The sequence below is a fragment of the Canis lupus genome, chromosome 25, assembly GCF_003254725.2.
Source record: "Canis lupus dingo isolate Sandy chromosome 25, ASM325472v2, whole genome shotgun sequence".
NCBI classification, from domain to species: Eukaryota; Metazoa; Chordata; class Mammalia; order Carnivora; family Canidae; genus Canis; species Canis lupus.
In genome coordinates, this window is record NC_064267.1 from 3673241 (window position 1) to 3698637 (window position 25397).

The following is a 25397-nucleotide window of genomic DNA, read 5'->3' on the forward strand; positions in this document are numbered from 1 at the left end:
TTGATAGTTTTCACATTGCTGTCTGCAGAGTGTGTAGGCACCATATTGTAAACACTGATAGGTTTTATTTGCATTGCTTTTGGGATACATGTGATTAAGGATGTTTTCAGTTGTTTAAGAGCTATTTTCACTTCCTCTTTTATGAACACTCTGTTTATAAACTTTGCCTCTTTTCCAACTGAGTTCTCAGGGTACTTTTTAAATAATTCATAGGGGTACTTTAGCATTTTGGAAATTATCCTCTTGTCTGTAATATAAATTACCAGAATTACCCCCAATTTATATGTCTTTTAACTTTGAATGTGCTTGGATTTTTGTTTTGCCATGTAATTTTCAAAAAATTTATTATCAAATTGATTTACCTTTTCTTATAGATTTCATGTACTTATGTTGTCCTTGAGATCATTTTAAAAATCATTCCTGATATTTTACACTTAAATACTATTCAGTATGAGGCTCAGGTTCATAAAACTTAATTTGGTTTCCAAGAAGCTACCCAATGTCCCACAGCATTTATCAGTTCATCTTTTCCCCACTGATTGAAAATGTCATCTTTATTGTATCTAGTTATCCGTGTGTGTGTGTGTGTGTGTGTGTGTGTGTGTGTGTGTGTGTGTGTTTCTAGTCTTTGCATACTATTCTGGTCCATGAATTTATCTATTAACATTCTAGTACTTTAGTTTTAATTATTATAGCTTATACTATATATTAAATCCCTTAAGGCTGGTCCTTCCTCATTATTAGATTTTTCCTGGCTCTTCTGATTCTTTATTTTTCAATATTAAGTCTTACAAATTGCTTATCTAGTTCAGTGAAAAATTATTTTGACATTTCTATTAGTATGGACTTAAATATTAATTTTAAGGAGAATTGATTTTTGATACCATCATCACATCTTCTCATTCATGATCATGGTATGCCTTTCTTTGTTCTGGATTCTTTTGTTTCTCTTGGTAGCATGTACATGTTTTCTTTACTTAAGATATTGCCACATTTTTGTAAAGTTTATTTCTAAGATTTTTCTTTCTTATGGATGTTACAAATACTGTCTCCATTATGTTTTCTGATTATTGTTTGTATATATGAAGACTAATTTTATATATATGTATATATATATATATATATTCATATATTCATTTTATGCCCACTCATCATCTTAAATTTCCTTAATGTTTGTAGTTTTTCAGTTGATAATCTTGGGTTTTCCAGAATGTAATGGTTATGTATAATCATACCATTTACAGATACCATTTTTCTTTCTTTTTTTTTTTTTTTATTTTTATTGGAGTTCAATTTGCCAACATATAGAATAACACCCAGTGCTCATCCGATAAAGTGCCCCCATCAGTGCCCGGCACCCAGTCACTCCACCCCCCCCACCCCCCTCCCTTTCCACCACCCCTTGTTCGTTTCCCAGAGTTAGGAGTCTCTCATGCTCTGTCTCCCTCTCTGATATTTCCCACTCATTTTCTCTCCTTTCCCCTTTAGTCCCTTTCACTATTTTCTATATTCCCCAAATGAATGAGACTATATAATGTTTGTCCTTCTCCAATTGACTTATTTCACTCAGCATAATATCCTCCAGTTTCATCCACATCGAAGCAAATGGTGGGTATTTGTCGTTTCTAATGGCTGAGTAATATTCCATTGTATACGTAGACCACATCTTCTTTATCCATTCATCTTTTGATGGACACCGAGGCTCCTTCCACAGTTTGGCTATTGTGGACATTGCTGCTAGAAACATCGGGGTGCAGGTGTCCCGGCGTTTCACTGCATCTGTATCTTTGGAGTAAATCCCCAGCAGTGCAATTGCTGGGTTGTAGGGCAGATCTATGTTTAACTCTTTGAGGACCCTCCACACAGTTTTCCAGGTGGCTGCACCAGTTCACATTCCCACCAACAGTGCAAGAGGGTTCTGCTTTCTCTACAACTCTGGGAAATGTACCAAGGGTGGTAGAAAGGGAGGTGGGTGGGGGGTGGGGGTGACTGAGTGCCGGGCACTGATGGGGGCACTTTATTGGATGAGCACTGGGTGTTATTCTCTATGTTGGCAAATTGAACACCAATAAAAAATAAATTAAAAAAAAAACTTATTAAGTCAACACCCAAGAAAGATACCATTTTTCTAATACCACTACCTTTTCCTTCTAATGACCTTAATATATTTTTAATCAGAAAAATCATTTAAAAATATGAATTTTCAAGTAGTACATGTCCCTGATATTTAGCCCTGAATATTATCCTCTTATTAAGTATAATTGGCTTCTTGAAGCTGTACATACTCTGAACATCTAAGTAAACCTTGAAAGATTTTAATGTGGGATCCCTGGGTGGCTCAATGGTTTGGAGCCTGCTTCTCCCTCTGCCTGGGTCTCTGCCTCTCTCTCTCTCTCTGTCTCTCATGAATAGATTAATAAAAATCTTTTAAAAATAAATAAAGATTTTAATGTGACCTTAAAAAAATAGTATCTAAAAAATGAGATGACTTGGATTGAAAATATTTTTATTAATGATATTTAATACTGATATTCAAATACAATATTCAAATACTGAAAAATCATTTTATTTTTCTTCAGGAACAAATGGCTATTGCATGTGGATCTCGAGCTCATTTGGAAAAAGAATCAATTGCTCAGGTGAGGCTTTCACTAACTGGCATGGATCAGCAGATTATTTTTCTTTTCATACTTATTAGCAAAAAATAAGCTTTCATATTTAATCTTATAAAAATGAGTTTCCTTTCAAAGGAATTTTTTTATTGGAAAGTTTGTGAAAGATTAGCATGTTTAGGAATTGAGTTTTTGGGTTTTTTTAATAAGTATACAAAAAGTATGTAGACTTTGACTTCAGATGCAAACAGCTCTTTTATTTATTTATTTATTTATTTATTTAATTTTTAAAATACAAGAGTCCCCATTCAGTTCTAATATAAAACAAACTTTTCTAAATGATGGATTTGTGAGCCATTCGACTTGCCTATAGTTTTTCTGACATTGGCATACTTCAAGTACTATATTTTGGGTTTCATTTAAAGTATTTTGTTATCTTTTTTTTTTTTTTTAACTTTATTCCTCTTAGAAAAGTGCTGTACTTTAAAACTAAAATTGTGACTACCTTCACCATAGGCCTTAAATTCTTCATTTTGTTATTTGTATATTAGGCTAGAAAAGCTGGAGTATATTGGGAGGAAAAAATATATTAAGGAATTATTATGTATAATTTTTAAAAAATTATTTTATTTATATTTTCACTTAAATATCTGGGTTAAATATCTGGGTCCAGTGTGTCAAGCCCAGTAATTGTCCATTATATTCTTTTTTTTTTTTTTTTACATATATATATATATAACCACACCCAACTGGTTTGTTTTATTGGAGAAGGGCATGTGGAGTTAACAACATGAGGACAATTGGGACCTGAGGTCGGGGAAGAATAGCATCCCCTCCCCATACATGCCCACTGCCCCAAATAAAAAATAACCAACTATGGGAGAGCAGCTTAGACAGTGACTGAAGTTGGGGAAGGGAACAGGGAACCCGGGGGACAGCGGAAGAGACCATGCGTGTGCTGGGAGGGCCCAGAGGCAGCGGCGGTGTGAGTAACATGAGTACGAGTCTCTGTGTCTTCCACATAGGTCTATATAAATATATAGAGAGAAGTTGTTCACTTTCCCCTGCTCTCCCCTATGCTCCGTGGGACTTGCCGCCATCCCAGCTCCTCTTTCCACATGAGGGCGAAGAGAAGGGAATGATGAGCAAGTCATCACCGAATTGCAGTCAGACCCACATCCATCAGCTTCTGGATCTTCTGTGTTATTACAGGATTTTTTAAGTGTTCGCTGAGTGCCTGAGGGTCCTTCTGCATCTGCTCCAGGATAAGCCACATGGCCGGGTCACTCATTATCTGCTGCACCTCAGGGTCAGCCATGGCCCGTCGCTTCACGTCTTTGGGGCTCTTGTGGCGGTTGTACTGGGCCATCATACAGTGCTGGTAACTGTCTGCTGCTTCCTTACAGTTGGAGTCCAGATCTAACGCCTTCTGGTAGACATCCATGGCTTTTCTGTAGTCCTTCATTGCCTCCAGGGCAGCTGCTTTCCGAGTGTACCCCTTGATGAAGGCCGGCTCTAGCTGGATACATTCCTCACAGTCCTTGAGCGCCAGCTGAAACTCCAGGAGTTTGGTGTAGCAGGCAGCTCGATTGCTGTACAATTTGGCATCTTTTGGATTCCGTCTGATGGCTTCTGTATAATGCTTCATGGCCTGGGGATAGTCCCCTTTCTGAAAACATTCATTGCCTTTGTTCTTCTCCTTCAAGGCCAGATCTGGGTTTATGTAAGCCAGCCGCTCTTGCTCCTTCAGAATTTTCTCTGCCTGTTGGCATTTCTTGAGCACATCTGGGGTCCGGTGCTCTGCCAAAGACTTGTTATAGAAATGGATGGCAGACTTGTACTTTTCTTCCTTGAAGTAGGAGTTGCCAATTCGAGCATAAGCTTTGGCAATCTGTGATAGTCCCAGTTTTCTCGCCCCACTTCGATGGCCTTCTCACAAAGCTCCCCGCATTTACAGTAGTTGCCCTTCTCGAAGTACACAGCTACTTGATTGGTCATGTAAGTCATTTTGGTGGGGTCCAGGTTCTTGGTTCTGTCATAGTGCTTCAAGGCTGTGTCAAAGTCTTTCTTCTTGTAGGCTTCGTTCCCTAGCTCTTTCTCTTTCAGCGCCTGCTTCTTATTCTCTGGAAGATCTTCTTCCATTGGCTCTGGCTTGGTGTCCTTCCTGGGAGGAGGAGGTGGGGGAGGTGTTCCAACTTCCTCTTCCTCATCCATACTGCCCAGATCCACACCCAGCAGGACGCTCAGAGTAGTCTAGTCATAATCCGGGGATCTTGCAGTTTCGTGCCCAAGTCAGATGGCTTGTTTCGTAGTTGCTCTATCAGCTCCCAGTAGGTAGGATCAGCGAGCAGTGTCCTTGTCCTGCAATCACTCTCCAATTTCTGTTACAGATTGGGCATGTTGAAAGGGTTCATGAATTTCCATTCTGCCACCCGAGCCTCCATATTCTATAAGCCCTCTTTGAGCTGAGGATTATTTGCTTTTGCTTCATGTTTTAAACCCTCTTCGTAGATTTGCTTGGCTTCTTCAAATCGGTTTAAGAACTCAAGGGCTGCAGCCTTCCTCAAATAGCCCTTGCCCTAGTTGGGCCTTAAGTCCTCTGTTTTACAGCCATCCTCATAAGCCTTCTGGTAGTCTCCTTTCTTGGCGTATGCTGCGGAGCGATTGCTACAGAGCACATGGTTTTGGGGATCTAACTTAATGGCCTCAGAGTAGCACTGCAGTGCGTCATCGATGTTGCCCACACTCAGGGCCTTATTGCCCTTCTCTTTCAGCTCATTTACTTGCTCCATAGCCCAGCCCGGAACCCCGTTGAATCGACTCCGTCCGCTACGCCTTCCCAACCTGTCCATTATATTTTTAATAGTTCATCTACTAGAGTGGTCAAATAGATAAAAAAAATAAGGCAGTATTTTTTAATGCAAGGTCAAAATTACCTGGGGAGTTTTGTTTAGTTTTAACATGCATATTTCTAGCCAGTCCTAGACACACTGAATCAGATTATAGGGATGAACCAGGAATCTATATTTTTAATAATTTCCCAGGCCAACCTTATGCATACCAGAGTTTGAGAACTAACAGAATAAAAGGCTAAATCTTTCCCTCAATGATTCTGAAATAAGATGTGAAGAAATTACAATTTTTTTTAACATACACTGATGGCAGGGTCATAGAACCTCTTAAGGATTATGCTCAAGTGTGGAAACCTAGACTCTTAAAAAATCAGTTATTTTAATGTCTTCTAATGTAATCCAGTGTTCTCTGCCTCTGTAGACTCTTAGTGATATTTGAAAAAGGTAAGCTATTAACCATAGAGAATATCATATTCCTAGAAATTTAAAATTGAAAGATTGCTTAGAGATTAGCTAGTCCAACTTCATCAGTTTGCTGATAAACAAGGGATAAGGAAAGGAAAAGTATATGTCCAAGATGTTTACATTATTTTGTAATTATAAAACAATAAACTATAAAATACTAAATTTTAAATATAGAAAATATAAATAGATATTTCTCCTGGATGGAATACCATGCAGCCAATAAAACAGATGACCGTGGAGACTATATAATAACATTGGTGTTTTTTGTTGTTGTTGTTGTTGTTGTTTTTTAAAGATTGATTGATTGATTGATTGATTGATGACAGACATAGAGAGAGAGGCAGAGACACAGGCAGAGGGAGAAGCAGGCTCCATGCAGGGAGCCCAACGCAGGACCCGATCCCGGGACTCCAGGATCGCGCCTTGGGCCAAAGACAGGCACTAAACCGCTGAGCCACCCAGGGATCCCCACATTGGGTTTTTTTAAATAAGTATACAAAAAGTATGTAGACTTTACTTTGACTTAAGATGCAAACAGCTCTTATTTATTTATTTTTTAAGATACTAGAGTCCCCATTCAGTTCTTAATATAAGACAAACTTTTCCAAATTATGCATTTGTGAACCATTCAACTTGCTGTTCAATACCCATTCAATACCCAAAATATTAAGTTGTATGAGAAAAAAAGAATAAATACAGCATAATTATTTATGCAAAAATATCTGTAAACAAAAACACTTAAGACTAGGCTGGTATTTAATGGTTTTATGAATAATTTTTTTTCTTTTAAAAAAACATAATAGGAGGAAAAAAGATAATATATTTGGTAAAGGAAAAAAAGGATACGGCAAAATAGGAAGCAAGAGAGTAATTAGAAAGTTAATGAAATAATCTCTAGGCAAGAGATAGCTGGGACCTATATTTAGGTTCCAAATATTTATATGGCGGCAGTAGAAAGGAACCACGTTTTTGGTTTTGTTTTTAATGGTGTAAATTCTTTTCACTTAGAACTTCCATTAGTTGAAAACTCTGAATTTTTCCTAGTGATAGTAGTTAAATAAGGCTGTGCTGTGGTCTAAATTTCCTTTTTATCTAGTGCTGCTTTTAGCTAGACCTCAAGGGAACTATCCCAGGATCTTTGTATTTATCATTTATTTTGTCATCCGTTCATCTGTTCCTCCATCTGTAAAACTTAGTGATTGATTTAGAGCCTTTGAAGCCCACAGAATCAGGGCAGCCCTGGTGGTGCAGTGGTTTAGCACCGCCTGCAGCCCAGGGCATGATCCTGGAGACCCTGGATCGAGTCCCACGTCAGGCTCTCTGTATGATGCCTGTTTCTCCCTCTGCCTGTATCTCTGCCTCTCTCTCTCTCTCTCTCTCTGAATAAATAAATAAAATCTTAAAAAAAAAAAAAATCTTGAAGCCCACAGAATCAGCTGCTACACTATAGAAAGGAAGGAAAACTGATCCACTGGTGAGAAACCAGCAGTTGTCTACTGCAGATGTTACACATGACTGCTGCTCTGTAGGTTTGTAGTTCAAGTAGTCCTGCTTACTGTCATAGAACCCTGCCTACCTTAGAAAAGGTCATCTCCACCTGCCACATGTGGAAGAAAGTGCAGTATGGTGTTCTCTTCCTGAACCACTCCAGGTTTCTCTTAAGGTGCTATACACAGTATAAACCTTTGCATGGTGATTAGTCTGTGGACAGTGAGGAAATTATAAAAGAATTAATGAAGATAGTGAACAGCAACTTCAATAGCTTAATTGCATAGTTTTCAGATCTCTCTATCCTGAATACTTTTAGACATATTCTCTGTTAATCCTACCATCTGTTCTACTGCTCCCTTGGAAGACAAACATGATACAGCTTCTCTGGAGTCCTTACCATCTTCAGTGAATCTGTATGCCACATGTTCTTTATAACAGTTATACCAGGGATGTTTATATTGTCTGAGTATTCTTGCACTTATCATTTTTAAAGGATTCAGAATAGAATCCATTAGTGTTTATTTGATGTCTTCAGATTTTCTTTAAAGTCTTGGCTTAAGTCTTGGGACTTCTTTGAATTTATTTTAAGATATTGAAAGTACCAGTCAGCTTTAAATTTCACCTGAATTCCTTGTTTTCATTTTATCCACATCAGATTATTATTAATATTAAAGCAGTGAATTTTTTTCATATTTTTAAATGTCTACTTCAGAGGTTTATATAATATTACTCTATGACTTTGTTAGTTTTATTGAACTAAGTCTGTTCCATAATATATTTTAGATATCTTGTAAATTTTAAGATATTTTGCAAGGTTATAAAAAGTAAAGGGAGATCTTATTGTTTGTCGTTTACCTTGTTGTGCTTTCAATATGTTAGAAATCAAATAAGGTCCTCATGTGATCTCCATGTGTTTCTGATTTTTAAAAAATAACCATTATCCTAAAGCAAATAAAAATCTTCTATTAAGATCCAAGCAAAAGTAGTCATAGAATATTTTCATCTGGTAACTAGTAAGCACACCTAAATCGCATTAAAAATCATTCAAGAATAGTTTATAGGCATTATTTTTTCTACCTTTTAATTTTAATTTTTCTATCTTTCGATTTCAATTTTTCCTTTCCTAAGCATAAATGCTCTTTTGGAGGTTTAATCAGTCAACCAGCATTTATTGGAAATATTTTATATGGAAGGCACTGAGCAAGCTGTTGTGAGATTACCAAAGTATTTTAAGATGAGGTTTCTGCCCTATCTGCTTAGAGAGGTAAGACCTATTTATATCAGAACATAACTAATAATTCTAGGTGATAAATGAGAAGTGCTAGATCCTTCCAAAAAGTTTATTTTACAGTTTACAAACATTTTGCATAATTCTTCTCCAAAGTGATGATCAATTTATACTCCCACTAGTGGAGTATCCCCAACACTCCATATCCTAACAAAAGATTTAATGCTGTGATTCTTTATAGAGTTGGCCAGTTTGATTGGTATAATATGGTGTCATGCTGTAGTTAAAATTTGGTTTTATTGGTCACTAATGAGAATGACCATTGTTTAATATGTTTATAAGGCTACTTTTCTATGAGCTACTCTTAGGTTGTGTCCAGTCTGCTTTAGGATTGTACTCGTTTTTATTTTTTATTTCTAGAGAATTCTAAAATTTTATTTTTCTAACATAGAAAGAATGGATACTACTCATTTTCAGTTACATGTACTGCAGATATCTTGTTTCACTGTTATTTGACTTTTTCCTCTTTGATATGAAATATAATAAAAACATAGAGAAATACACACATGCTTAAAAACTGTGTTTCACATACCTTACAGATAATTATTTTATTTTTCCTTCCCTTCCTGCCCTATATAATGCACAAGTGAAATTGTGGTCAGGAGGTTAAAGTGAGCTTTCAAGCCTTCTTCCTTTATTAAAAACATTTATTGAGTTCCTGTTACTGTCTGTGCCAAACAGTTGGCTAAAGGCTTGAATATTATCTCATTTAATCTTTACAATAACATTGTGGGGTGGGCATTTTCTTTCCCATTTGATAGATGAGGAAAGTAGGCTGGAAAGAGTTGAAATAATTTGCTCAAGGTCACCCTGCTAAATATTATTGCAGCCAAGATTCAAATATAGACCTGAGGTCTGCTCAGGTCAGTAGCTTTCTCTGCTTTGTTGTGTTATCACTGGTTAGTCATGGTTCCATTTGATAATGATAGAAAAAGCCATATAAATGAAGAATGATACTAAAGATTACAGTTATAAAAAGCAAGAACCAAAAGAAGGAAGGGAAATAATAAAATGAAATGGTAAATGTTCTACATAGACTCTTATTAGGTTCCCAATGTGCATATATAGTATATCATTCCATGGATCTATTACATTATAGAAAATTTTAAGAGATCCTTTTAATCCTAACTAGGAGAGTCTTGAATACAATGATAATAATGATTCATTATTCTTAGTTTTAAAGTTTGCAATATTTAATAAATAATGGAATATTAAGTCATGCTACTACTCATAACAAAATTAATTACTAATAATATGAACACTCAGGTAGAATTAAAGACTACTTAAGTTGAATATCCATTATCTATTTCTAGTTAGAAAGACTCGTTTCAGACTCCTTCTTACTCTGACTTTTGTGATATTCTGCTGCACTTCTTTGATCAGTATTCTCATTAACTAGGCATAGAACTCTAGGTTTAAATCATAGTGTTTCATTTTTCCAAGATGTTCCAGTAGGTGTCACCTTTTTTTCTTTTTTTTTTTTTTTTTTTTTTTTTTTTAAGTATTTATTTGAGAAAAAGCGAGCACTGGAGCATGAGTGAGGTGGGGCAGGGGTGGGCAGAGGGAGAGGGAGAAGCAGGCTCCCTGCTGAATGGGAAGCCCAGCCTGGTTCTCCATCCCAGGACCCTGAGATCATGACTTGAGCCTCAGGCACCCACTTAATTGAGTCACTCAGGTGTCCCAACTCTCTCTCTCACCGTTTTTGAAACTGAAATATATCCAAAGCACAAAGTATGTAGACAAATGAGATGCTCTCCGAGTTCTTAGCAGCCCAAAAGAGTTATGATAATCTCCTGGTAGATTAAAGCCCTGGCCTCTCACATGTACTGTGATTCTTCTTGTCTGTTTCTTCTTGAATCTTCGCAAAATGAATAGCTACTTCCCTGGTCCCTCTGCCCTGTGGTAAGGAGTAGGCATCCTCAGAGTTTCTTCACTATACTTTGCCAGTGAAGCTAATGAAACAGTGGTGTCATATGTAAGGTCTACACAGCCAATTAAATATTAAAATGCAGTTGTCTGCAGCCAGGTGTTTTCAATTGTCCTTTATAGATTAATGGAAAAGTCATTTATATTTTGGTTTTGTTTCAGCGTTCTTACTTCCGTACTCTGCTCATGTATGGGTTCCACTTTCTGGTATGGTTCCTTTGTGTCAAAGGAATCAGAGACACACAGTGTGGGTTCAAATTATTTACTCGAGAAGCAGCTTCACGGACGTTTTCATCTCTACACATTGAACGATGGTAAGTTCCTAACCAGATGTATTGGGCATGTCTTACACAGCAGCTATTCCAGGTCATAAGAAGCAGCCCTACATTCTCAGAAGGAACATTGAGGTTTAAACAAAATTGACACTTACATATGTAAAGTTAATCTATGCCTTTATTCTTTTCCTGAGTTGGATCTTGTTTTCAAAATCTCAAACTAAACACATGGTATAAAGTTAATTTATTCACTTTAATTGTGGACCGTATAGATCAAAAGGCCTGGAAACATCCTGTTTCCTTAGGCGTCTATATCTTCCTGTAAAGAAAAAAAAAGCCCATAAATATCAAAACAGAAGAGGGCACCTGTTTTCTTTTCATTCTTTCCTTTTTAGTAGTAAGTTCCTTCTCCTGCCTGTGACCAACCTCTGCATCCCCTTCTGCCTTCTTAAGAACTTCATCCTGTTCACTTACTTGTCTTGTCTTTTCCTGTCAACCATCTTTTCTTGTCTTTCCCATCCGTTTTCAAAACAAGCTTCAATTTCTCTTACCATTAAAAACAAACAAACAAAACCTCTCTCCATTGACCACCCGCTTAGTGCCCCTCCAGCTCCAGACCTCTTTTACAGCCAGCCTTTTATTGAAAGAGTGCCCTGTGTCTTCTGTTTTCTCTCTTCCCACTCATGTCTCACCCCACCTCAATATGGATTTTTCCCCATCCCTCCATCTTAGCATCTAGGGACCTCCTGTCATGAAACCGAGAGGTCATGTGATATGACCACTTACTGTCTTAATTAATCCATCAGCAGTGTTCCATACTTCTGAGCACTCTCTTGACATATCCTGGTCCTCCGGCCTATCTTTATCCCAGACCTCGCCTCAGCTCTCTGCCTGTTTAGTGAATAACACTGATACACAGAAGCTTGAAACCTTGCAGTCAGCTCTGACATTCCCCAGTTCATGGCCCAGGCCTCTTGATTTTAGCTTTTGTGTCCCTTTGTTTCTCTTCATCTTCCCCATCAGCATCCAGCACACCCATCATTGCCTATGCTGCCCAAGGAGTCTTTTCAAAACTTAAAAGTGATCAATCAAATGCACCTCTTTTCTTAAAATCCTTCCGTGCCTTCCTGTGGCCTTGAGAGATGCTGCATAATCCAGCCTACCTGTGTCTCCACATGGGACCCTTCCCTTCCCAACTTCTTCAGCTCTTCCTTAGAGCAACCAATCCTCTCTTTCCAAACAAATCAGACACCCCTAATTGTGTGCTGTTGCAGTACCATAGCCCTTCTTCACAGGTCACACCTGTAGTTTTCTTTTTATTTGCAGAATTTTCTTTTCCTCTATTAAAACAAGCTCCAAAAGGACAAGAATCCCATCTGATTTTGCTTGCTAGTATATCCCACTATCTAACAGTACCTGGCACATTACAGCTGCTCAATAAATATTGTTGGAAGAGTTAATACTTAGTATTACTCATTGGTTCTGTGGGAGTTGTGTTCATGGTGAGAATCTGAATAATTATTCCAATGGATGTTCACTTTTATAGTTTCTATAACTTTTGTGCATCTGTTTGCAAAGATCTATTATCTCCCTAGAAATAGGTGTCATATGACCACCCCCCCATAACTGTAAGAAACTATCATTTCAGAATTAAAATTCTCATACATGGTTTTTAATCTTTTTTTCATAGATTGAAAATTTTTAAGTAATGTATATTTGATCTTCAAATTCAGATACATGTTTCTGTTATGTTAAAAAATAAAATAGATTGATAGTTAATTGACTCCACAATCAGAGAATCTAATTGAAGAAGCCACTCTAGAAATAAAGCCCTCCCTCTACATTAGATATTTTTCAATCAGCTTTTGGGTCCAGAACTAGAGTCAAAGTACTAGGTTCTCTGTAGTTTGAAAGGAAGTTGGGGACTGAGGGTTGAGGACATTTAGGGTTAGAGTTGATAATTAGGGTTGATAACTTAAAAATCATGAAGTTTTTTTTTCTTTTTTTTTTTATTTTAAGGTTTTATTTATTTATTTGACGCAGAGGGAGCAGTAGAGGGAGAGGGAGAAGCATACAACCCACTAAGCAGAGAGCCTGATGCTGAGCTTGATCCGAGGACCCCGAGATTATGACCTGACCCGAAGGCAGATGCTTATTGAGCCACCCCGGCTCCCCTCATAAAGCTTCTCTTGTCAGAATTGTTCTAGCAATATAATGTCTGTTCTGTAATATAATGGCCATTATAATATAATCTGAGACATTTATATAATTTTAAATATTCTAGTAGCCACATTAAAAAAAATAAAAAGAAACACATGAAATTTATTTTAATAGTGTACTTTAACACAATATAAAAATGTCATTTCAGGGCACCTGAGTGGCTCAGTTGGTTAAGCATCTGCCTTTGGCTGAGGTCATGATCTCAGGTTCCTGGGATCCAGCCCTGTGTTGGGCTCCCTGTTCAACGGAGATTCTCCCTCTCAGATTCTCTGTGTTTCCCTTTCCCTCTGCCCCTCCCCATTGCTAATGTGTGCCTGGGTACACTCTCTCTCAAATAAGTAACTAAAATCTTTATAGAAAAAAAATGTCATTTTGGCATGCCCTCAGTATGAAAAAATAATCTGGTATTTCACATATTTTTCTTTGTACTATGTCTTCAAACTAAAGTACACCTCCAATCACACTAACCACATTTCAAGTGCTCACTCAGTAGCCACACTTGGCTACTGGTTACAGTATTGGATATCATAATTCTAGAGTTTTGGGGGTTTTTTAAGTTAAAGAACATGCTCATACTTTCTCTTTTAAATGTGATGTTTGGGGATCCCTGGGTGGCGCAGCGGTTTGGCGCCTGCCTTTGGCCCAGGGCGCGATCCTGGAGACCCGGGATCGAATCCCACATCGGGCTCCCGGTGCATGGAGCCTGCTTCTCCCTCTGCCTATGTCTCTGCCTCTCTCTCTCTCTCACTGTGTGCCTATCATAAATAAATAAAAAAAAATTTTAAAAATAAAAAATAAATGTGATGTTTGTGTGCATGCCTTTTTAATATTTATTTGGATTTGATTAACAATAGTATTGACCTAATTTAAAATTCAGCCTCTTACATCTCTCTTTGGGGTCCAAATATGTTTATTTTGTGTAATGAGAACCACCAAATATGCATATATCAACTTGATTAGCAGTATACCCTTCACTATATTAATGTTTCATCACTGACTTTTATTCAAGCATCTTTGTCCTGGACTTAGAATCAAGAAAGACTAAAGAACAAATGTATTTCTTTCTTATGCAGCATAACTTATAGAAAGCAAGTTGCACATCTCTTCTTTATCTCCATGTGTCACCTCAGACTGGCATTTTAAGGATTTATCCCAAAAATTCATTGTCATTTTTCTCATAACTTTCAGGAAATTCAAATCAAGTAGAGTTGCTAGGTATTAGAAAACATTAAGCTACAGTAGAAAGACTGGGCAGGCATCTCTGATTCAAAATAACAGACCTGAGTATGGGTTCTGGTAAACAATAAAGATATATGTAATGTTACATATAAGTATATATATAATCTCCATCCTCAGAACTGTATCCCATCTAAATTCTTTCCTTTTAATATTAAAGTATAATTGGACTGAATTTATGGTAATTTTAAAAATGGATTCCTTAAAATGTACTTTCTCTGATGAATGCTTTTTTATTTGTTTGTTTTATTGGAGTTCGATTTGCCAACATGTAGCATAACACCCAGTGCTCGTCCCATCAAGTGCCCTGCTCAGTGCCCGTCACCCCATCACCCCATCCCCCCCGCCCACCTCCCCTTCCACTACCCCTTGCTCATTTCCCAGAGTTAGGAGTCTCTCATGTTCTGTCATCCTCACTGATATTTCCCACTCATTTTCTCTCTTTTCCCCTTTAATCCCTTTCACTGTTTTTTATATTCCCCGAATGAATTAAACCCTACAATGTTTGTCCTTCTCCGATTGACTTACTTCACTCAGCTTAATACCCTCCAGTTCCATCCACATCGAAGCAAATGGTGGGTATTTGTCGTTTCTAATGGCTGAGGAATATTCCATTGTATACATAAACCACATCATCTTTATCCATTCATCTTTCGATGGACACTGAGGCTCCTTCCACAGTGTGGCTATGGTGGACATTGCTGCTATAAACATTGGGGTGCAGGTGTCCTGCCTTTTCACTGCATCTGTATCTTTGGAGTAAATCCCCAGCAGTACAATTGCTGGGTCATAGGGCAGTTCTATTTTTAACTCTTTGAGGAACCTCCACACAGTTTTCCAGAGTGGCTGCACCAGTTCACATTCCCACCAACAGTGCAAGAGGGTCCCCCTTTCTCCTCATCCTCTCCAACATTTGTTGTTTCCTGTCTTGTTAATTTTTGCCATTCTCACTGGTGTGAGGTGGGATCTCATTGTGGTTTTAATTTGTATTTCCCTGATGGCAAGTGATGCGGAGCATGTTCTCATGTGATTGTTGGCCATGTGTATGTCTTCTTTGGTGAAATTTCTGTTCATGTCTTTTGGCCATTTCATGATTGGATTGATTGTTTCTTTGCTGTTGAGTTTAATAAGTTCTTTATAGATCTTGGATACTAGCCCTTTATCTGATAGGTCATTTGCAAATATCTTCTCCCATTCTGTAGGTTGTCTTGTAGTTTTGTTGACTCTTTCTTTTGCTGTGCAGAAGCTTTTTATGTTGATTAAGTCCCAATAGTTCATTTTTGCTTTTGTTTCCCTTGCCTTCATAGATGTATCTTGCAAGAAGTTGCTGTGGCCAAGTTCAAAAAGGGTGTTGCCTATGTTCTCCTCTAGGATTTTGATGGATTCTTCTCTCACATTTAGATCTTTCCACCATTTTGAGTTTATCTTTGTGTCTGGTGTAAGAGAATGGTCTAGTTTCATTCTTCTGCACATGGCTGTCCAATTTTCCTAGCACCATTTATTGAAGAGACTGTGCTTTTTCCGGTGGATATTCTTTCCTGCTTTGTCGAATATTAGTTGACCAAAGAGTTGAGGGCCCATTTCTGGGTTCTCTATTCCATTGCATTGATCTATGTGTCTGTTTTTGTGCCAGTACCACACTGTCTTGATGACCACAGCTTTGTAGTACAACCTGAAATCTGGCATTGTGATGCCCCCGGCTCTGGTTTTCTTTTTCAATAGTACCCTGGCTATTTGGGGTCTTTTCTGATTCCACACAAATCTTATGATTATTCGTTCCAAGAATGCTTTTTTTTTAAATCAGTGTTATGCATGTTAATAATTTAAAGTCAGTTCCATAAGGCTTATACTAAAAAAATCATTGTCCCTTCCCCCATCTCCCTTCTGTCCCCAGTTCCTTCTCCCTAACTACAGCCACTTTGAACTCTCCGCTGTTTCTTTGTGGAATTTGCTTTCATCTTCAGAATAATGGGTTTGCATAGTCCTGTCTCTCTTCAGTTTTAGATATTACCTTCCAAAATAAATCAACTGATAGATATGTAATTAGTTCTCTTAAACGCCTGTACACGCTCCACACCCTGCTAATACAGTTTCTAAATAATTTGTGGTTGGATCACTACTGATTGGTATAGCTGTGTAAAGATAATTCATATTTGAGACATACTGTGCAATATGATTATTGTACTTTCTGTTTTCCTGAAGATAATAAATATCTGGAGTTTCTATCCACTCCTTTACTATGGACATGTCACTTAGGCTCCCACTCTATGAGGAGTAGAAAATATCTCCCTATACGTTCTGATGCACCAGATTATGCATCAGTGTCACCTTTTTCTTGAAGACGTCTCGTCAGCTCTCACCTTTCTAGTTCTCTGGCCTGCTGCACAGTCCCTGTTCTTCCTTTTCCTTGGTTTGCACCCCATTGCAGTAGATTACATCCTCTGTTAAACTGCCAAAGCATTTAATAAGAAACCTGGAGATACTGTGTGTGAAACACACCTTTAGTCTTCCCTCACATTTGCCTAATAGTTAGCTGGAGAAAGCATTCTAGGTTGGAAATCATTTTTCTTCTGGATTTTGAAAGCATTGCTGTATTGTCTTTGGCACTCGGTGTTTCTGTGGAGAAGTCCAATTCCGACAATAATCTAAATCTCAGTTCTTTGTTTGGTGTTATTCCCATCCCCCTTTGGAAGCTTTTTCTCCACAGTGTTTCAAAATACCATGATTTTGGGGACTTAATGTGGCTCTTTATCATGCATCTTGTTAAGTTTGCAGTAGCCACTCTAAATCTGCAAGTCCATACTCTAGTTCTGGGAAATGTCCTTTAATCATTAAATATTTCTCTCTCTTTTTTCTCTTCCCTCTTATAAAACAGATGTGGAAACTCTATCCTGATTAAATTTGTATTTCTGTTATCAGAAATTATAATTTTCTACAACTCTTTTGTTTTCCAGTATTAATCTTTTAACCTGTTCTTGTTTCATGACAACAGCATCTTCCATTACTTAATGTATTATTTAAAACTTGGACATTTTTTCTTTCTACATTGTTTCTGTTGCTCCAATTTTTTTTCCATATTTTCAATCATTAAAATCTATCCTCACATGTGTATAGTATAGTATAGCTTCATCAGAAGCAGTGTGCATGGTCAGAGAACTCTGATCAACTGGTAGATTTTACTGCAGACTAAGTAGTGGGGCCACTTTGTGCGGTAAAATCCCAACTATCATTATCTTTGGACTGGTTGTTTTCACTAAAGTGGATCTCTCGATTTCCTGCCAGGGAAGTATGAGCCCGGCTGCCAGCATTTACAGAACCAACTTGAGCAAAGGAAAATCTCATAGAGATTTTCTGTGGGCCCTCCCTTGTAATGCCCCACCTGCACCACTTGCAGACATCACTTGCAGAGAAGCTAGTGATGCCTAAGCCTTGAGGGGCACTCTGCAGTACCCATTCATCTGCTTCTAGGCTTCTCCCATTGTCACAATCTACTTTTCTTAGTTGCTGGTTGACCAACTACTTTCCAAGTTTCAGATTTTTTTTCCCAATTTTTAAAATTATTTTCATTTCTTCTTTGTTCTTATGTGTTTATTCCATCACTGTTGTTTTAATTTTAGGGGGGTTTCAGGAGGGAGCAGTAGGATATGTGTATGTCTGCTATGTTTAACAGAGTATCAACACACTCTTTGTTCTTAAGGAATGTATCTGTGAGGTCACAGCTATACCAGGAACTGAGTAACAAAAGAAAACAGTGGCTCTGCCTTCCCCACATCTGCAAAAACACACAAAGGTTGAGACGCCTGGGTGGCTCAGTGGTTTAGCACCTGCCTTTGGCTCAGGGCGTGATCCTGTAGTCCTGGGATCAAGTCTCACATTGGGCTCCCTGCATGGAGCCTGCTTTTTCCTCTGCCTATGTCTGTATATCTCTCATGAATAAATAGATAAAATCTTTAAAAAAAAAACAAAACAAAACACTAAGGCATCTGATTTGGAAATTAACCCTTACACTGTTTCTGTACAATAGTATAAGGCTCTATGCAGAAATACTTGGTATGTTACTTATGTTTGCTTTGGTAACAGATTGGTCTCTTATAATATGATGTGAACGATACATTTTTTTTTAAGTAAACATCTTCATGTCTGTTTTAAAATGTTAAAAGAGGATAGAGTAAAAGTAATAGTAATAATAGTAGAAGGTGAATAGCCCTTTCAGTTTTTTGTTAATATAAATATAATATAATATAAATTCAATTAATTAGTGCTTTTCTTCCCCCACTCCTTGTGTTGTTTTACGTCTTTGATAAGTCACTCTATATGCTGATATCCTTAGAATACTTAATAATCTTGTTTAGATTATTGAATATCATTAGAACTAATTCAGCCTTTTAGGTATTGTTTTGTTTTGTGTTAAAGGAGAGGGTTAAGGGTTAACCAGGCTTAATATTCAAATAATTTCCTCCTTTCTTGAGTGTCCCATGCTAGTTAACAGAACTTATATGCAATCTTTTTAATAACACAAAGAAAGCTTTTGTAGATTGTTTTATCATCTTAAGTAAATATTTTATTAGGATAAGAAAAAGAATTAAGTGCTTTAAAAAAATAGTTTTCATAGTGAATTATATAAATACTTGGGATTTAAACTAGTCACAAAGTGCATAGTAGTAGTTTTGTGGCCAAGAAAACAAAGCTCCCAAATTCAAGTTTTCTGGGAGGAAAATCAAATAGAAATGGATTTTAGGTATTTTTTTGTTTGTGCTAATACTTTGAAACCAACCCCTGGAAGTCTGAAGTGTATTCCCTTGCAGTCTAGAAAGTGAGGGTTGGGGCTTGCTTAACGGGCACAAGATGAAAGCAAAACAGTAAAGGACCCCAGCGCTTTTGGTTTGAAGAGCATGAAGGAGATTTAACAGGTAGTGGGGCTTCTCTCCCTGAGCTCACTGCCAGTGAGAGAAAGAAACTGGCTTCAGAGAATTTGTAAGTGGAATCCAGGAGAACTTCTAAGTCAGGATTCAGAAACTTTAGGGGAAGCAGATTTCACCTAAACCAAGGGGTAACTGAGGAGGAGCTTTCAGAGCTTTCTACTGGGAGAAGGAAGGATGAACTGGGAATTCAGACTAGAAATTCTTTTAATGATTAAGTTAAAATGAGACAATATATCTATTCCCATGTATATATTTGCTTATACCCAAAGAGCATTTCAGACTAATCTAAGGTGGCTTTTCACTTTCCACAGCTGGCAGTACTGTCTTGCCCAGAATGGCATGGGGAAAGGAAAAGGAAAAGACAAGGCCCTAAGCAACCCTGTATTTAAAAAAGAATCCTTGATCCTTTGATGGTAGAGAATGTAATCAAGTTACTCTAAAGTGACTGACATTTCTCCAAGAGCTGCTTAGAGTTCTGTTTTATCAGCTCTCTAAATCAGTTGAAAATGCTATCAATTCTATACCTTCAGCTAGTTAAGCCTGGGATTGAAAACCATCAATCTTGAAAATTTGCATGATTAAATCTTCTCTTACAGCCCAATTTTACCCCTGGGAGCTTCTGAGTTATGATAGGGACACCATATTTCTCATTTAAATGTTATGCAGTGACACACTAAATTATTTACCTTGAAGCTCCTGAACTACTTAACCTTTTATTTGACCTTCTAAGAATCTGACTTTCAGTTTTACTATATAAGCTATATATCTGCTTTATAAGTTTCTTTAAAACATGTCCAGGTAGAGATTTAATTACATTCTATTTCTCTTTTTAAGAATAAAAATCAATATATTTTCTGTTTCAGGGCTTTTGATGTAGAATTACTTTACATAGCACAATTCTTTAAAATTCCAATAGCAGAGATTGCTGTGAACTGGACTGAAATTGAAGGTGAGTATATTTGTTCATGTGGCAGCTGATACTAAGTGGTGGTGGAGGTAGGTAACAATACAGTTGTAAAGTTAGCTGGCTGCCCCCATCAGGGCCTACTCAACTGACTTGACTGAGAAGGGGCAGTTCCATAGAGAGTTCTGCCTCCTAATCCCCTCCATCCTCTAGATGGCATCCTGCCTTCTCTATCCATGCAGTCTCTTCCTGGGGTCTTCAATAGGCCTCCTACCCGGCCCATGAAATTCAGTAAAACTTCTACAACGGACAGGATCATGGCAATCTAAGGCTAGAAACAAGCTTGATTAAGTCTTTTGAGATAAATTTTGTTTGTATCACCTTTCATTTATTGTCTTATTTCATTACTCAGTAGGTATTGAGTACCTATAAGCCACCATGCAGAGCAAAATAAGGAATTATAGTTGTTTTTACTCCAAATGTCCATAGTCTGTTCAGAGCCAATCTTTAACTGGTACCTGTACATATATCCAAAAAATGTGAAAATCTCTAAGATCTCTAATAATGTGAAATCTATCATAATTCTTAATAATTCCTGTTTGAAAAAGCTTAGCTTATAATTTATAGAACTGAAAATATATTCTAGTTTTCCCCTTTGCTTACCTTAGAATGCATCAAAATTAATTCATAGTATGGAAGCAGTTAACAGTCAACTGGAGACTTTCAGAGTCACCCCTCCCCAGCTGAGCATGGCTTCCACTTAGAAAGTAGTTCTTATAGTATGCCATTATTGTTCTGGAACCATGAATGTTTAGGGACAGGAGAAGATTAAGAACTAGTCTGGGAATCATACAAACTATAGAGTCTAAAACAAATTCAAACCTCTTGGAATCTTGCTGAATCAGTTTAACTTAGAAAAATCTAACTACTCTCCACAGTAGCGGCCTAGGTCAAAGGGGATTCAGAAGCTGGTAAAGGATTGCTCAGACTTGTAAGGATCTGATGTGTTGATCTGCGCCCAGCGTAGACTCTATGGGAAGTTGAAATGGGAAAAAGTAAAAATGTGTTTCGTATTTACATCATTTGCTCATGTGCATTTCAGAGACAGTTGTGTATTACTTTTTGTTAATGGACACTCAATGTGTAGTTTTCTGTTAGTCATTCTAGAATCCTTGCCCATATATACTCAGTCCCTCCTCCCTATAATAGGACCATATGAAATCTCCACAATTTAGATCATTCCCAATTTCATTTAACTTCCAAGATGTTTTGTTTTTGTCATTAGTGAAACCACTCACTTCAGCTTTGAAGATGTTTAATTCCTTTGTAAATGATGCAAATAAAATTAAGATGGATGAGTTAATTAACTTGACTGAGGTAATCATTTTACAGTATATGTACATAAGTATATATATGTGGATATATATATCCTTACATTCTGCACTTTACATTTATTTCAATTTTATTTGTCAATTCTACCTCAATAAAGTTGGGGAAGAAAAGAGAGAAGAGGAAGAAGCTAGCATATTTGGGTTTAAATCTAGAAAATTGTTGGTATTTTGATCTTCGCCATGACACTTTACCATCCAGCACCCCAGTTACCCGACCTGCAGTCTACCCTTGACTTAATTAAAAAAAACAGTTCCACAGGATAAAATCAAGGAATACAAGCTTTTAAAACATGCTCCAGGAGGCAGATCTCCTGTAGTCAACTGGGCTTGGCACACTGCCATTTCGCAACCACTGGACAAGATGTCTTAGCTAAAATTGTTTTTCTTTTAGCTGATTGAGAGTCTTTAGTAGAATTAGAATAAAAATTGGGTTTTTGTCTTGGATTTCTTATCCCAGATTATTAATTTATATTATGTATGGAAATGTACCTACTTCTCTGCAGTACATGAAACTGAAAAGTAGCATGTGAAACATGAAAATTTTCCTAAAAAGTCATTTTTAAATGTACAGATGGAATTAAATATATACATAAATATATGCATACATACATAATATAAAAAGTAAATTAAGGTAACCGGAAGGTCACAAAGGTCATGTAAGACTGAATATAAAATATAATTTTAATTGATATATTTTCTCCAGAGTTTAAGTTAATTCGTTTTTAATTATTTTTTAATCATAGGTTCTAAATTAGTTCCATTTTGGAGCTGGCTACAAATGGGCAAGGATCTACTTTTTATACGACTTCGGTATTTGACTGGTGCCTGGAGGCTTGAACAAACCGGGAAGATGAATTAGGTTATTTGCCATCTTTGTATTCTTATGTATCAGTGTCTCACATTTCATTTGAAATTAAAATTTTAAATAAACCTGGAATAAACATTGTCTGCCTTTTGGTAATTTTAAATAATTAAATGCCATAACTCAAAATGCTTATACCTCTTTTGGACCAAAAAAATATAAGGTATTTGTAAGTCAGATTTTCTTTTGCTATAGCAATTTTATGTATTTAGATTAACTCTCATTGTGATTCTGAGAAATACAACTTTTAAACAGAAGAGAGAATCTTACTCTAAAGTACCTGCATAATTCTCCCGAACTTAAATATAAACCAAAATCATATATCTGTGCTCAGAGATTTAAAAATCAAATTAACATGTTTAAATATATATAAATTTATCAATATTAAGTCCATATTTCAACTTAAAAAATTCTAAGAAATTATATATTAAAGGACATAGGTTCTGTCACAAAGGCCTTCACTTGCTTAAATGGTCTCTCTCTTGGCAACACCTTGCTCTTGAGTTCATGTTATTAGAAACTAAAAATCCTTTATTAAAAAGAAAGTTTTGGGGGCACCTGACTGGCTCAATCTGTAAAGCATGTGACTCTTGATCTCAGGGCTGTGAGTTCGAGCCTCCTACTATGTATAGAGATTACTTTTAAAAAAGAGAAAGTTCTTGTAATATTAATAATTGTATACACTTAACATCAGAAGCCTGTTTCTGAGATACTATAAAGACTAATATGGGGCGCCTGGGTGGCTCAGTTGGTTGTGTCTGCCCTTTGGCTCAGATCATGATCCCAGGGTCTTCAGATCGAGCCCCACATCAGGCTCTGTGTTTGGTGGGGAGCCTGCTTCTCCTCCCTCTGTTGCTTCCCCTGCTTGTGCTTGCTCTCTCTCTGTTGAATGGATGGATAACATATTAAAAAAAAAAAAAAAAGACTAATAAAATAGCAATTATAAAATAATTTACCCCTAAAATTCAGAATTAGATTTCCTGATGTTTTAAAGAAACTAATAATAATACCTAACATTTATTCAATGCTTACTGTGTGCCTGCCACTGTTCTATGCACTTAGTATATAATAATTCATTACAATAGAAGAGGAAACTGAGGCATAAAGTGGTTACTTAACCCAAGGTCACACAGCTAGGAAATAGTAAGAGTCATGATTCTAGTCCATGTAGTCTGTCTGGATCCAAAGCCTACGCTCTAAGGACTATGCTACTTGAGATTCTGAAGCTATGAAAATTGGAAATATCAAAAAGTTTCAGAAGTACCTTAAAACATTTTAAAGACAAAACTCAAGTGAAAAAGTAAATAAGCTGAAAAGTGATTCCTCCCTGGTTTCAACAACAGTAATATGATCATATCTGCAATAGACAATAAGAACCTTGAATACAGAAACCATTTCTTACTCAAATTAGAATCCCTAGCACAGTGCTTAGCCTATAGTAGATACTGACTGGTGATTAACTGAATAAACAAACTTAATTTACTACCAGATTTTTTTTTTTTAAGATTTTATTTATTTACTCACGAGAGACACAAAGAGAGAGAAAAAGGCAGAGAAATAGGCAGAGGGAGAAGCAGGCTCCATGCAGGGAGCCCGATGTGGGACTCGATCCTGGGTCTCCAGGATCACGCCCTGGGCTAAAGGCAGCAGTAAACTGCTGAGCCACCCAGTCTGCCCTATTACCAGATTTTAAGAGCATTTAAAGTCACTTAAATGAAGAGAACAAAGCAAGGCTTATGCAAGTAGAAATGATAGAAAGCCAAGAGTAGAAGAATGATCATGAACATTTACAAGAGTTTAAAGTACAAACCCAAGCCAAAAATAAGATCCTTAATGAAACTATACTAAAAATAAAATAATTTACAGGCATACTTCATTTTATTGCATTTCACATAGTTTTTACAAATGAAAGGTTTGGTCACCCTGTGTCGAGCAAGGTTCAGTGCCATTTTTCAGCAGCATTTGCTCAATCCATGTCTCCATCACATTTTGGTAATTCGCACAATACCTCAAAATTTGTCATTATTTATTATGGTGATCAGTGATCATGACTCAATGAAAGCTCAGATGATGGTCAGCATTTCTTAGCAATGAAGCAATCTTTTTTTTTTAATAATAAATTTATTTTTTATTGGTGTTCAATTTGCCAACATACAGAATAACACCCAGTGTGAAGCAATCTTTAAGGTGTGTATAACTTTTTTAGATTCAATGCTATTACACACTTAACAGACTACAGAGTAGTGTAAACACAACTATTATATGCACTGGGAAACCAAAAAATCAACGGACTTTATTGCAATTTTGGCTTATTGCAGTGGTTTGGAATCAAACCCATGATATATCCGACATATGCCTGTCGACATATGCCTGCTAGCTTGCTCTTTGCAAGCTAGCATAAAAATGCATATTTGAAGCATATAGGAATTCTGAGGGGGAAGTATCAATACTTTTATGTAGTTCATCCATGAATACTATTAAGATAGGGTTCTGGTATCCTTGATGCAAATTCACCTTTCTAAACTCATTTCACCTAGGTTAACAGCATAGTGTAGAATCTGAAGCACTCTGTGAGAAAAAAAATGTAGTTTGACTTGTTGACATTACAGAACCTGCTAACAATATAACAAGCAGCCATAGCAAAAGTGAAAATATCGGCTACTATTATTTTACCTATGTATAAGAAAGTTTGATAAGAATTTTACATGCATTAGTTTAGTCTGATCAAACAAATGTATCCTATAGGAATAATTACCCACACTTCAGAAATGAATAATTAGGCTTAGGCAAGTAATTTGCCCAAGGTCCCACAAGTAGCCAATAGTTGTACTTCTAAATAAAAGAAAGTATAAAGGATAGTGGGACATGATTAAAAATGAGAGGACAATCTTATTATAATCAGAACTTGAGGGGGGGAGGAGCAAGATGGCGGAAGAGTAGGGTCTCCAAATCA

The 25397-nt window shown here is 36.9% G+C and overlaps 1 protein-coding gene and 1 pseudogene across 3 annotated transcripts in view; one reads left to right on the forward strand and one right to left on the reverse strand.

Annotated features, from left to right (window-relative positions):
- The window catches only part of ALG5 (ALG5 dolichyl-phosphate beta-glucosyltransferase), a 48467-nt gene extending 25942 nt beyond the window's left edge, over nt 1–22525 (forward strand). For all 3 annotated transcript variants that reach the window (XM_025462447.3, XM_025462445.2, XM_049101279.1), the window contains 4 exons: nt 2580–2639; nt 10797–10948; nt 20151–20236; nt 22326–22525. In XM_025462447.3, the coding sequence (XP_025318232.1) occupies nt 2580–2639; nt 10797–10948; nt 20151–20236; nt 22326–22441 (414 nt within the window). In that variant the 3' untranslated portion in view covers nt 22442–22525. The remainder of the gene's footprint in view (nt 1–2579; nt 2640–10796; nt 10949–20150; nt 20237–22325) is intronic.
- LOC112669387 (stress-induced-phosphoprotein 1-like) lies at nt 3321–5744 on the reverse strand (annotated as a pseudogene).
- Nucleotides 22526–25397: the final 2872 nt, after the last annotated feature.